The sequence below is a fragment of the Chrysemys picta genome, chromosome 5 (assembly GCF_011386835.1).
Source record: "Chrysemys picta bellii isolate R12L10 chromosome 5, ASM1138683v2, whole genome shotgun sequence".
In the NCBI taxonomy this organism is placed as follows: domain Eukaryota; kingdom Metazoa; phylum Chordata; order Testudines; family Emydidae; genus Chrysemys; species Chrysemys picta.
This window is the reverse complement of record NC_088795.1, coordinates 122,740,354-122,755,392: the sequence shown is the minus strand read 5'-3', so window position 1 is coordinate 122,755,392 and position 15,039 is coordinate 122,740,354. Positions and strand designations below refer to the sequence as shown.

Below are 15,039 nucleotides of genomic sequence, written 5' to 3'. Positions count from 1 at the left end.
GATACTATTTAGTCCCCAGTCCCAGCACAGGCTGTATGTGGCCCCACCCCCCGACTGACTCAACTGACCATCATTGTACACCAATTTGGCCACTGATTGGCGTCGTTCTGCAGTGCCTGGGAATGCATAATGTCAGACCCGATGGGTCTTAGAATCATCTGGTTCGGGTACTCCATCCATACCACCTCCACAATACCCTTTCCCATCCCTCTTCAGGGACCTTTCTCATGAGAGTTTACTACAACCAGAGATAGATCTTCTCCTCCAGTTAGGAGCCATAGAACCAGTACCTCAACATTTATGAGGCAAGGGGTTCTACTCTTGTTATTTCCTAATAACCAAAGGAAGGGAGGTTGGAGACCCATACTAGATCTCAGAGCTCTCAACAAGTTTGTCAAGGCTCAGAAGTTCAAGATGGTCACCCGATTGATCATTCCAGCATTGGAACAGGGAGACTGTTTTTTGGCCTTTGACCTCCGTGAGCCTACTTTCACATCTCAATCCTACCAGCTCATTACCAATTCAGAGTCCTCCCCCAGGCTCTCATTGGACCTGAGAGTATTTTCCAAAGTTCTCTCAGTGGTAGCTGCTCATTTACACATGCTAGGAATAATGATTTACCCATACCTGGACGATTGTCTACTCATAGCCCAATCTCTCCAGAAGGCTCACCAAGTCATCGACACTATGATACACTTGTTCATAGAGCTGGGTCTACAGATAAACACCCAGAAGTCAACCTTCACTCCAGTGCAACATCTGGAATTCAAGGGGGCTGACCTCAACGCTTTGCAGACCAAAGCCCTTCTACCTCAATACAGGTTCCTATCCCTGGTTTCACTCATAGACACCATTCAATGCAGCCCACGAATACTGGCCAGGCTCTGCCTCCAGCTCTTGGGACATATGGCAGCAGGCATGGCCATGATGCTACATGCCAGGATTCATATGCGATGCCTCCAACTGTGGTTCAGTTCGGTTTACAGACTGAACAGAGACACGTTTGACAAACCCCTGTCACTACCCACCAGGATCAAAAACTCCTTAGACTGGTGGAAGAACCCAGAGAAGGTGTGCAAAAGGATCTCCTTCTCGCAGACATCACCATCGTCGCTCATATGGGGCATGCATTTAAATGGCCTCATGATGCAAGTAAATGGCACCTGCGGAGATGCATCAATCTCCTTGAGTTGAGAGCAGTCAGGAACATCTGTGCCCATTTCCTTCCTCTGATTGCAGGATCACACACAAAGATCCTAGCAGACAACATAGCCTGCATGTACTACATTATTAGTATGGTGAGGGCCAGGTTGCCCTATCTATGCACGGAGGAAGTGAGATTATGGAACTGTTACATCTCCAACAACATTACTCTGTCCACAGCTTACCTCCCAGGCACACAGAACGCAATAGCAGACAATCTCAGTCGCAAATTCCCACACGATCACAAGTGGGAGATGCACTCCATGAACTATTCACATAATGGGAAACACTGTCTACATACCTGTTTGCCACTTACCAGAACAAGAAATGTCCATGCTACTGCTCTAGGGTGGGGATAAACAGTGCTCGCTGGTCAATGCTCTTTTCCTCCCATGGGACAAGGACCTTCTTTACACCTTTCCTCCATTTCCTCTACTGCTTGAAGGTCCTGCTAAAAATAAAAAGGAACAGAGCTCATGGCATTCTGATTGTTCCTACTTGGCCAAGACAGACCGGATACCCTTACCTCGCACAGCTCGTGATGTGCCAACTAATCTCCCTCCCAATCATTCCGCACCTCCTATCACAGGACAAAGGGTGTACTCTGCATCCCAACTTGGGGATTCTTCACCTCAAAGCATGCCTCCTGCTTGGTTCCAACACCTAGAGAGCTCCTGCTCAAGGGAAGAACAAGAGGTTCAACTGCACAGTAGAAAGTCCTCCACACAACAAACTTACCTGCAGAAATGGCCAGGTTTCAGATTTGGTGCATGTCCCAACAAATCTCCACAACATCTGTGACTCTTCCACACATCCTAGATTATGCTCTGATCCTTATAAAGTCAGGATTATCCCTAAACTCTCTTAGGGTCCATCTAGCAGCTAAAACAAACTTTCACCAACCTGTAGAGAGGTACTCAGTGCTGTCACGTCCAACCACAGAAAGGTTCCTCAAAGTATAATAGACCTCTTCCTTCAGCCTTGACTTCCTACCCCCTTGTGGGACCTAAAACTGGTACTGAAAGGGCTGATTAGGCCTCTCTTTGAACCCATGACCACCCATGTTTGCTGACATCAATGATAGCCTTCTTGATAGCGATTACTTCAGCCAGGAGAATAGGAAAGATAGCAGTCCTGATGGCACATCCCCCCTACACAGTATTCTTTTTGGACAAGGTTACGCTCAGGCCACGTCCAAAATTCATCCCTAAGGTAACCTCTCCATTTCACATGAATCAATTGATTCACCTTGCAATCTTCTACCCCAAGCCTCACCAAGACAATAAGGGGGCTATACTTCATACCCTAGATGTTAGGAGAGCCCTGGCCTTCTACCTTGATAAGACAAGGGTCTTCGGGAATTCCCCTCAACTTTTCCTCTCCATTGCAGAAAGATCCAAGGGCTCAGCAATGTCAATCCGAAAGCTCTCTAAGTGGGTCTCGAATTGTATTTGACGGTGTTAGGGCTGTATTCCCACTTTGAACTTTAGGGTACAAATGTAGGGGCCTGCATGAAAACTTCTAAGCTTAACTACCAGCTTAGCTTTGGTTTGCTGCCACCATTTCCAATGGATTCCCTCCCTGGGAAGCCTTGAGAAACCTTTCACCAATTTCCTGGTGAATACAGATCCAAACCCCTTGGATCTTAAAACAAGGAGAAATTAACCATTCCCCTCCTTCCTCCCACCAACTCCTGGTGAATACAGATCCAACCCCCTTGGATCTTAAAACAAGGAGAAATTAACCATTCCCCTCCTTCCTCCCACCAACTCCTGGTGAATACAGATCCAACCCCCTTGGATCTAAAACAAGGAGAAATTAACCATTCCCTCTAATTCCTCCCACCAACTCCTGGTGAATACAGATCCAACCCCCTTGGATCTAAAACAAGGAGAAATTAACCATTCCCTCTAATTCCTCCCACCAACTCCTGGTGAATACAGATCCAACTCCCTTGGATCTAAAACAAGGAAAAATCAATCAGGTTCTTAAAAAGAAGGCTTTTAATTAAAGAAAAAGGTAAAAATTATCTCTGTAAAATTAGTATGGAAATTAACCTTACAGGGTAATCAAACTTAAAGAGCTCAGAGGACTCCCCTCTAGTCTTAGGTTTAAAGTACAGCAAACAAAGATAAACACTCTAGTAAAAGGTACATTTACAAGTTGAGAAAACAAAGGAAAACTAACGCCTTGCCTGGCTATTTACTTACAAGTTTGAAATAGGAGAGACTTGTTTAGAAAGATGTGGAGAACCTGGATTGATGTCTGGTCCCTCTCAGTCCCGAGAGCGAACGCACTCCCAAACAAAGAACACAAACAAAAGCCTTCCCCCCCCCCCACCAAGATTTGAAAGTATCTTGTCCCCTTATTGGTTCTTTAGGTCAGATGCCAGCCAGGTTACCTGAGCTTCTTAACCCTTTACAGGGAAAAGGATTTTGGAGTCTCTGGCCAGGAGGGATTTTATAGTACTGTACACAGGACAGCTGTTACCCTTCCCTTTATAGTTATGACAGACGGTGTTACCAAATTCGCAGTATGACCCCTTGAGGCTCGATTTGTACAAACTCCACAAGATCGATCTTGTCATGGGTGTCGCCTTTTTCAAGACTGTCCCTATCTCAGAGATCTGTAGAGCAATGACGTGGGCCTCAGTCCACACTTTTGTAGAACACTGTGATCACTGGGGACTCCGCCTCTGATGCCATCTTTGGCTCCACAGAACTGTCATCAGTAACTGACCCAACTCCAAAGTCCCAGCCCTCCAGAAGGGGGTACTGTTTGGGAGTCACCTACAGTGGAGCACCCATAGGACACTGCTTGAAGAAAAAGAAGTTACTCACCTTGTGCAGTAATGATGGTTCTTCGAGATGTGTTCCCTATGGGTGTTCCACAACCCATCCTCCTCCCTCTACTTCAGAGTTCTTGTCAATGATTCTATAGCAGAGAAGGAACTGAGAGGGGTTAGCCCACGGGCACTTACTAGCCTCGTGGTGTAGCACAAGGAGACACAGTGCATGTGCTGGCCCAACAAATTCTGCTACTGAAGATTTCCGATCAGCAACCCAGGGACACAAGCACACCAATGGTGGAGCACCCATAGGGACACACATCTCAAAGAACCATTGTTATTGCATAAGTTGAGTAACTTCTCCTTTTTCAGACATGCTCAGCAGTCACAATTCCTACTGAAGTTCCTCCTTCCCCAGACATTCACTCTGTTTCTCACATCTTTGTTTCTTGCTCTTCCCCATACTCCTTAACATGCTCTTCCTTCCATTACTGCTTTAGAAGAAAGTATTCCATTAATCTTTCCCGCTTCTCACCCCTACTCATCACCCTCCCCTCCCCCAAATGACACCAGTCACACACACTCCCACAGTAGCGACCAACAGGTTCTTCTCGCTGGTTGGAATGCTAAGGAAAGGACATTGGGGTTGGAGAGCAACCTGCAGCAGAACACAGGAAACAATTCTAGCAGGCCACTAGAGGATTTGCTGAACTAGACTGTAAGATCTATTTCCCTCTCTTCTGCCAAAGACCCAGATTTGCAGGGAGGGGAGAGGATGGAATGGGCTTGGTGTCCATGCTGGAAAATGACTGGCTGCCAGGCAACTCCTTCTGAGCCTGGAAATGGGAGAAACTATTTTTCCTGAATCAAATACATTACCGCTAACACCTTTGGTCAATATGTGTAGACTATACAGGCACAATACTGCAAATTCTTGCTCAGGCAAGTAGTCCTTATTCACCTGAGAAGTTTAATTTTAACAGTCCAGTTCAAATTCCTAGTCTAACCTATAAGGGCCTGAATGAGCTTAGGCTCTGGCCCAGGAAAACACTTAAGCGTGTGCGTAAAGTTAAGCATTTACGTAAGCACCTTTTCTGATCAGGAATGCTTTCCTGAATTACCATACCTCTTTTCACAGGCCTTTTCATAGTAAGAGGCATGGAATTCATTACAAGATCCATTGCATACAAAATTTAAAGCCTCATAAGTAGTGGTGGCTAAATATAGCACTAAATAGTATAATTCTTTTTGATCAAGATAGATACAAGCCTTAATTGTATATGACCACCTAGATACCGTTGTGATTATGTGCTTGACTGAGTTCAGTAAGGATGGTCTAGAGGTTAGAGTGCTAGACTACAATTTACAAGACCTGGGTTTAATTCCCTGCTCCACCATTGTTTCCTTGTGTGACCTTGGGATGTCACTTAGTCTCTCTGTAACTCAGTTCCCCATTGAAATATGGAGATTGCAATATGATTCACTTCTATCAATGTAACTTTTAAGAGGTAGACATATACTATGTCTTTTTAAAAACATCAATTTTGGCCAACATTTTAAAACTTAATCACTCAAACAAGAATGTGTCACTTAATGTTGTACTTCATTTTCTTATCTGAGGAAATATCTCTTTTGACCGTGCTGAATTCAAATAAAAATTAATGCCATCAGCATTTACCTGTATTTTTTAAAAATAAGGATTTTAGATCTGCTTTTTAGATTTATCTCCCAAAATGAAATAATACTTCATGTAAGCTACATATAAATTTTTTGAGCTAGTAGATTCATAGACTCTAGAACTGGAAGGGACCTCGAGAGGTCATCCAGTCCAGTCCCCTGCCCTCATGGCAGTACCAAATATGTCTAGATCATCCCTGATAGACATTTATCTAACCTACTCTTAAATATCTCCAGAGATGGAGATTCCACAACCTCCCTAGGCAGTTTATTCCAATGTTTAACCACCCTGACTGTTAGGAACTTTTTCCTAATGTCCAACCTAAACCTCCCTTGCTGCAGTTTAAGACCATTGCTTCTTGTTCTATCCTTAGAGGCTAAGATGAACAAGTTTTCTCCCTCCTCCTTATGACACCCTTTTAGATACCTGAAAACTGCTATCATGTACCCTCTCAGTCTTCTCTTTTCCAAACTAAACAAACCCAATTCTTTCAGTCTTCCTTCATAGGTCATGTTCTCTAGACCTTTAATCTACCTTTTAAATAGTACTACTAATAGTAATACCTTTTAAAACCTTTTAAACTATCTGAAACTACTTAAGAACATAAGAACAGCCATAGTGGGTCAGACCAATAGTCCATCTTGCTCAGTATCCTGTCTTCTGATAGTAGCCAATGCCAGGTGCTTCAGAGGGAATGAACAGAACAGGCAATCATCAGGTGATTCATCCCCTGTTGCCCATTCCCAGCTTCTGGCAAACAGAGGCTAGGGACACCATCCCTGCCCATCCTAGCTAATAGCCATTGATGGAACTATCCTCCATGAACTTCTCTAGTTCTTTTTTGAACCCTGTTATAGTCTTGGCCTTCACAACATCCTCTGGCAAGGAGTTCCATAGGTTGACTGTGCGTTATGTGAAAAAATATTTCCTTTTGTTTGTTTTAAACCTGCTGACTATTAATTTCATTTGGTGACCCCTAGTTCTTCTGTTATGAGAAGGAGTAAATAACACTTCCTTATTTAGTTTCTCCACGCCAGCCATGATTTTATAGACCTTTATCATATCCTCCCTTAGTCATCTCTTTTCCAAGCTGAAAAGTCCCAGTCTTATTAATCGCTCTTCATATGGAAGCCGTTCCATACCCCTAATCATTTTCTAAATCTTTTCTAATTCCAATATATCTTTTTTGAGATGGGGTGACCACATTTGCATGCAGTGTTCAAGATGTGGGCGTACCATGGATTTATATAGAGGCAATATGATATTTTCTGTATTATCTATCTATCTCTTTCTTAATGATTCCCAACGTTCTGTTCGCTTTTTTGACTGCTGCTGCACATTGAATGGATGTTTTCAGAGAACTATCCACAATGACTCCAAGATCTTTCTTGAGTGGTAACAACTAATTTAGACCCCATCATTTTTCATCTCTCTCCGTTCTGAAAACTGACCATTTATTCCTACTTTTTGTTTCCTATCTTTTAACCAGTTAGTGATCCATAAGAAGACCTTCCCTCTTATCCAGGGGTGGGCAAACTACGGCCCAGGGGCTGCATCCGGCCCTCCAGATGTTTTAATCCGGCCCTCAAGCTCTCGCCAAGAGCGGGGTCCAGGGCTTGCCCTGCTCTGGCGCTCTAGCTGGGAGTGGGGTCGGGGGATTGCTCCGCTCCGCGCAGCTCCCAGAAGAGTGGCATGTCCAATGTTTAACATGGAGAAACTATATTGGAAATAAAGGAGAAGAAGAATGGAATTAGAAATGGAAGAGGCATAATTTATATTCCTTGGAACACACTAACTTAATATTCTCCCCATCAGTTTTTACATCCTTATAAACAGTCAACCTATTTGTCCCATTCAGCATTGCTTGACCAAATTATTTATTTAGCTTTATTGCACTCTTAGACCACATTTTTAAGATAGAAATACTTTAATTTCCCAGCTGTCCTTCAGTGTTTTAATTCATATTTTCTTTATTTTATCTCAAAGTTACTTGTCTACTTTTGTAGGATTGATTTCTATAGAAGGATGCGACTTCATTAATTTACTGATTCTCGCTGAGATTCTGATCAATCTTATTATTTGTGGCTTTGTTCAGTTTTCAAATTAATTTAACTCTAAAATGGTTATACCATATGTTGCTACTCTTTCTCTAAAACAAAAATTATTAGGTTTGGAAATTTTGCGAAGTATTTCTTTCTGGAGATGTGCATAAAAAGCACTTATGTCAATTCTGTTTGAAATGTTTCGCATCATAATTATTTCCAAATGTTGACTTTTAGATGTGTGGACTTTCACCTGCTTCTGTGTCATTTCCTATTGCTGATCCAGAATGAATTGTTTTCAGAGATTGCAGAATATTTTTTCTTTCATCAGGGAAAACGCCTATCTTCTTCTAATAACCTTACTTCACAATAGTCCAACTGAAATTCCTCATTGAGCTAGGTAATATTCAATGTGACTTAAGCATGGCAGAATTGAACCCTTTGTCTTTATGTGGTGCTACATAAAGCCCTTATATGGCTCTCCTTGCACTACATTATCTGAGTTCTTCACATTAGGTAGAAGAGACCTGTGTGTGTGTGTGTGTGTGTGTGTGTGTGTGTGTGTGTGTGTGTGTGTGTGTGTACACATGTGTACCTTCCCTGTCACTAAGAAGCAGGTTTATGGATTTTGGATTGTTTTAAAAAATGTATCTGTGAGAATAAAAGGTACTATTGTGTAGGCAAATTGGGTTGGGGGAAGGGTAGTTGAGTTCTGCATTTAGCTCCAAATATAGTGAGGTTAGTAATCATTTATTTCTTCCTGTGAAGGTTCTATCACCTGTGGTCACAAGCCTACCCTTATTGATTGATTCTTCTGTTGCTCTAATGGAATGCTGCTATCATGGGAGGTTGTGGGAGGGAGAGGTGATCCTAGGTAGCCCGGACCGATTCCATGCCGGCCTTTGAAACTGAGATGTAAGGAGTAGTTTACCTCTCTCAAAGCAATTGTTTCACAATCTCTGTAAACTCAGGAAGACAGCACTGGATCAGTTACATTCAGTTCATGTTTTCAAGGGTTCTTCATAAGCATAAGGACTAGAAAGGCAAAAATGAAAGTGTAGATTCAGGAGCATGCTTTTTGGCAAGAATTGGATTGCGTGGTCATGGAATCACAGAGTATATGGGGCTCTGCTCCTATGTAAGCCCCTCCATTCTGTTTATCATCTTCACACTACTCTGCCCAGTTTAACTATATCTTTGTTCATACAAAGTGACTAAAACTAAACTGGGACTTTATTCCAAATGTGGTTTTACTAAAGCATTTTAAAATGATATAATTGATTCTGAACAGGAGTGTATTAATGTTTAATACAGGTTAACGTTCTATCAGCCTTTCTTACTGCTGTTTCATACCAATCCTCTTATAGCAAAGTCATTATTCTCACAAAATAGTATCATCCTGAGCATAAATTTACTTAATCTGAAATAATAATTTATACATTTCAGTTGGATAAATTGGGACTTTCATTAGACTTTGCTATGGTTCAAATCCTTTCCCCATTGCCCAGCCTGAGTAACTGGGCTGGATGCTGTGGAGAGGTAGGGGAAAATATTTTTCTCCCACATACCAGTCAGTAGAACAGGAACAGAGTTACTCCACAGCTGCTGTAGCATAATGGTCTGAGTAGCTTCCATGGAGAGAGGGAAAAGACTGGAGGCTCTGTGTAGCTACACTAGGAGTCACCACAGATATATGTGGGCTCCTGGCTTTTCCTCACTCTCTGTCTACTGAAACAGCAATGATTCCACTGCGCTGAAGGTGCTCTGCACTTGCAGAAGAGTGGGGGAGGATTTTTGCTTATTAATGGAATTACTCTATATCCAAACTCACTTTATTTGGTTCCTAGATTAGATTACAAACTTTTTCACTTTTGGTTTATTTGAATAGCAAACATATTGCAACATTTGATATGTTTCAGGCTGGATCTTGTTCCAATCAATAGATCAGTTGGTTTGAAGGCTAAACCCACTAAGCCAGTAACAGAAGTTCTACGGCCTGTGGTTGCAAAATATGGCTTAAATCTTAATGAACTTGTGGCAAAACTGGTAAGTATCTTCTGGTGTAAAACAGGGGTGGGCGAACTGTGGCTTGAGGGCCGCATCCGGCCCTCCAGATGTTTTAATCCAGCCCTCGAACTCCCACTGGGGAGTGGGGTTGGGGGCTTGCCCCGCTCTGCGCGGCTCCCGGAAGCAGCAGCATGTCCCCCCTCCGGCTCCTATGTGTAGGGGCAGTCAGGGGGCTCCACACGCTGTCTCCGCCCCAAGCGTGGCCCCCGCAGCTCCTATTGCCCAGGAACCGCAACCAATGGGAGCTGCAGGGGCAGCGCCTGCAGACGGGGCAACGTGCAGAGCTGCCTGGCTGTGCCTCTGCATAGGAGCTGGAGGGGGGACATGTTGCTGCTTCTGGGAGCTGCCCAGAGCCTGCATCCCTGGCCCCTTCCCGCACCCCAACCCCCTGCCCTCCAAACCCCTCAGTCCCAGCCCGGAGTACCCCCAACCCCAGAGCCCTTACCCCCTCCCTCATCCCAACCCCCAATTTTGTGAGCATTCATGGCCTGCCATTCAATTTCCATACCCAGATGTAGCCCTTGGGCTAAAACGTTTACCCACCCTGGTGTAAAATCTGTAGTATTGCTGGTCTGGAAAAGAGTATAGAGTATTCCAAGAAATTTAGTATAGGCTCATCTTTATGCATGAAAATGTATTCTATAACTGCCTGTGTTTTGGGATGAGAATATGCAGTAGTAATAGTCTTCATTCTTCAGATAGTTTGACTATGGCTTTGTCTGGGCCTGCTTTGTCTTGGCCTTCTGAGCCCCCCATTCCTGCTCCCTTTTCAGAGGCTTTATTTCAGACCAAAACATCCCAACTTAGGAAAGCTGAACATAAGCCTCTTCCATAGTCCATTCTTTCCATTCCTCTGTCAGCCAGAGGGTGTCATTTGAGAGCAATTAAAACTGTTGTCCCTACTAACCTGGAAAGCACAGAAATCCGCTCCAGACTGTTGACAGCAGTATAGGTCTACCATTGGGTTGTCAGACTGGCCAATACATAATACACTGCAGACAAATGACTTGTGTCCATTATGATCAAAGTAATTATGGACAGTATTGGTCTGAAAATTATAGGGAAGATAGCAGAGGATTCTTGGGGGTACACTGAAGTATAACTGTACCAGCTAGTGTTCTATTTTAAATACCAAGTTGTACATTCAAGTTGTTTTGAAAACCATTGTTTTTCTTTATTATACACAAACTGTGATCTAACTTCAGAATGGTGAGCAGGAACCACTAGATCTTGGTGTCCCTATATCTAATCTGGATGGTCAACGAGTTGTATTGTATGAAAAAGAGCCAACAAAGGGAAGAGGTAAGAGGTTCTGAAAGATTTTATGAAGTGCTTAACGAGCCTCATCGAGCCTGACTTTACATTCATAGAAAAAATAAATTTACGTGAGGTAAATGGTGTTAGGATGAAGGATTTGATTTATAGGATAGAATGGGAAAACTTTTTATAGGAATTAAAGTTAAATGTGTGACTTTTCATCTGTTAAATTGGCCGGTTTTCAACTATCACAATTTGCTCTTGTAACAAAGTTTGTAACTCCTAAAAAATATTTTTTCTCCCTCGTACCCTACAAGCACTCAGTTCATTAGAGAATTAAGTTCTCTATTTTACCACAGGACAGGTACATCTTAGGATATCAGCTACAACTGCTGGAGAGATGGATTGTGTAAGGTGAGAAGATAGCGCAGCCTCCATCTCTATGCAATCCTTGGGTTCTGCAGAGACTGACAAAAAGAGTGCCAGTTATGATTTTTGAGGTGGTGGATCTCTGTGAAATAGAAGCTGAACTAAGACTTACTTCACTTCAAATTGGCCAGAGAACAGCAGTTAGATAATTATTTTTTGTCATTACTGACATTCACTGGATTCAGATTAGGGGCCTGGAGATTAAAGTTTCCATGTGTCATTAGTATCTCCCTTTATAGGTAAAAAACATGTGATTTTGTTAATGCATTTAGATTAGATTAAATTAAATGTTTAGAATGGTGGATCTCGTAGGGGAAATGAATAAAATAAAGAGAGCTGTATTTGGCGGTGAGGAAGGGGAGTCAGATTTTATCACTTTGTTGGGGACCAGAATCACAGACCACAAACTGTAATTTACCTTAAAAGTTTTATAATCCTATTGGTAATGTTATATAGGAACTAGGCACAAATGAGCTACTTCTTTCTACACTGCCAGGTTATTTTGGGCATTAAACATGCGTAAATCATCAGAGAATCACCCCAGTAGAAAGATGATCCTAGAGCATCATAGAATCAACATAGGCATTCTTATGCCACAGATGCTTCCTGATACACCGGGGAAAAGATGCATGAATAGAGAGAGAGTGCTTTGTCAGGATGAACCTACACCAAGCAGATCCTGAGCTGTTTTTTGCCCTTTGTGTCTGTTGCAGGCAGATATAAATTAAAGCAGCCCTGAGCTTACTTTAACAGTGTATGGAGAGAAAATGGAGATGCCCAAAGGGCAGTTGATGCACAAAGCAGATCTGAAAGCTTTTGGGGTTTCTTAATGGATTTTTCTGCATCTGGTGTTTTTAAAAAAAGATTCAGTTTTCATCTAAACTGAACCCTGTGGCTGCAGATCTAGTGAAATTATGCCATCACAAAAGTCAAGAAAATTGAAAGCTTAGCAACGGAGAGGGAGAGAGATTTTTGCTCACTCATTGCTTTTCATTTATTTTATTACCAGCTATTGTACTCAATGACTTATGAATATTGTGGAGAAAGGATGTCTTCCCTTTAGCTTTTTGACCCCTGCTGCGTCTTTTCGTAAAGATTTAAAAACTCATAACACATATGCTTTGAAAGCATCAGAAAATCCAGGAAAGCCTAGGTTGTTTTCTGCTTGATTTAACTTAAAAATATTGGGGATATCAAGTTTGATCTTCCCTGGTTTTGCTAGAGCTTCTTCCGGGGGGCCTCATAGCAGGGTATTTTATGTGTCGTCATGTTTTAAATGTTAATATTATGCTGAAGTGATATGTTTATAATTATAGAAGACATTTTTATGTTTAGTGTTCACAGACAGACAAAAAGGCGCCCCAGTAAAACAAAGTACAGTTGTAACCTCCACTTCAAGAAATCAAGCATCTACAGTAAGTTTTTTTTAAATGATTTCTGCCACTCAGATTACCTTCTCTTTTCTTCTCTCATCATAAAGTAGAAGCTTCAGGTATCTATGCTAAAAACAGTGTCCAGCTTATCTAATTGAATTGGCTGCAGCTATAAATCATCCTATTCTTTCTGTCAGACTTCATCTGTGGGGATTTAATCCTGCTTTTTCACCAGTGTGTGACCATGAATTGAGTAGCAGTGAGTGTTTTATGGCTTTTATATTTTTGGCTTTCTATATCAGCTGAGTGGATCATCTTTATCAAAATCCATTAACTTCCTTTGAAAGCCAAGGCATGTACTTGAGCCTACTACTTTAATGTAAATTTTGCTGTGCAAGCAATGTGCTCGTTGTAAATGGAATTTTTTTCTTTTTTGGTGTGTAGTGTTAAATCTTTTTTGTCATGATTAAGCTATAACATTTGTTGTATTTTTTAATCAGAGAGATCTGTTTATAAAATATCCTTTTTATTCACTTAGAATCTATTACGCACATATTGTGGTATATCCTAATTGTAAGAAGTACTTTAACTTTCCTTCTAATGCAGGGAGAGGGAAGAACACTAGGAAAGTCTAATTCTATTAAAATAAAAGGCGAAAATGGAAAAAATGCTAGGGATGCTCGGCTATCAAAGAGAGAAGAATCTCTTGCAAAGATTGGGGGAAAAAAATATCAGAAAATTAATTTGGACGAAGCAGAGGGTATGTCAACTTTTTAAGTATATGTAATAACATTAGTGTTCAAGGGAAAATGATCATTCCAATTTATGACTGTGGAAATCATAAGGACTGTGCATTTATCACTGTATGAAGAAAATAATAGGCAAGTTCCTTATATGCTTGTTGCTGTTAACTTTGAACTGCTAATTTATTGAAGTCTAGGATAAAAATTTTAAACATGCCTGCAGGTACTTAAAGGTATTTAGGCATCTTAAGATGAGATAGGTGCCTACCGGGATTTTCAAAAGGGCTAAGATTACTAACTCCCAGAGAAATCAATGGGTGTTAGATGCCTCAGAGCTTTTGAAAAGCATAGTAGATGTCTGCCTGCATCTTTAGGTGCCTAAACAACTTTTATAATTTGGCCTTAGATGCCCTTTTCAAAAGTCTCATAGCCTCCTAAGGGCCTAAGTCACTTTTGAAAGGAAGACTTAGGCTCCTAAATCACTCAGGCACCTTTAACAATTTTACCCATAGTCTATGATAGCCAGATTACCGCTACTTGAAAAGGGGTGGTGGTGGTTGTGTGGGGTGGTGGGCAAGAACAGAAAGAGATTACTTTTCATTCAGTAAATGTTATGAAAAGGTGACTAGAAATGTTACAAGAGACAAGGCTGTGCCATAACTGGTCATTTTGCATTTTCTGAGCCAAAATCTTCCCTCAATTACATCTTTGAGAGACAATAACTTCATGAGGATTTCACTGATGACAGCAGAATTTGCCTTTCCATGTATGTTTTCTGGTATGAAAAAATGAGAGATAATAAAGGTCACAGAGAGGTGAAGGAATAAGATCGTTTTAAGGGTTGATATCTTTAGATATTACTCCCCCCATCCCCAACCTCAAGGATTATTTGAAACAGTTGCCTATCCCTCTAGCTCCAAAATAAAATGTGAAAATCAGAACACATATGCTAGCTAGGGCAAAAATTTAAAATGCATCATTATTACCACCTGATGTAGGGTGACCAGATAGTAACTGTGAAAAAATGGGACAGGGGTGGGAGGTAATAGGCACCTATATAAGAAAAAGTCCCCAAAAACGGGACTGTCCCTTTTAAAAACGGGGCATCTGGTCACCCTAACCTGATGTTCAAACAAAGGGCCTGATCCTGCAAAGAGCTGCACATGAATGACTTTATGTAAGTGAATAATTGTCTGTAAGTTTGGACACAAGGAAGTACCGTGGCTGAAACCCTTGTTGTGAATGGCTGTTTGTTAGTTTCTGAATGTTGCTGCAAAACATGTTAATGTAGTTTTGAATGATTTATTTCTGTTTGCTACTTGAGTAGCTTGTTTTACCCAGTCTTATAAATTCATTTTCTGATTGAGGCCAAGTGAAATATTAACATAATTTGAAGACCTCAGAATTTGAGGCTTTCATATTTTGTTTTGATTTTGTGAAATTGATCCAAGTTTGGGAA

At 41.5% G+C, this 15,039-nt stretch overlaps 1 protein-coding gene across 12 annotated transcripts in view; it reads left to right on the top strand.

Moving 5' to 3' along the window:
* Window positions 1–15,039, top strand: part of RGS12 (regulator of G protein signaling 12) — a 174,837-nt gene that overhangs the window by 142,761 nt on the left and 17,037 nt on the right. For 11 of the 12 annotated variants that reach the window (XM_065598272.1, XM_065598271.1, XM_065598278.1 and 8 more), the window contains 4 exons: window positions 9,631–9,757; window positions 10,984–11,080; window positions 12,800–12,879; window positions 13,444–13,597. In XM_065598272.1, the coding sequence (XP_065454344.1) occupies window positions 9,631–9,757; window positions 10,984–11,080; window positions 12,800–12,879; window positions 13,444–13,597 (458 nt within the window). The remainder of the gene's footprint in view (window positions 1–9,630; window positions 9,758–10,983; window positions 11,081–12,799; window positions 12,880–13,443; window positions 13,598–15,039) is intronic. The other variant, XM_065598273.1, reaches the window with a different exon arrangement.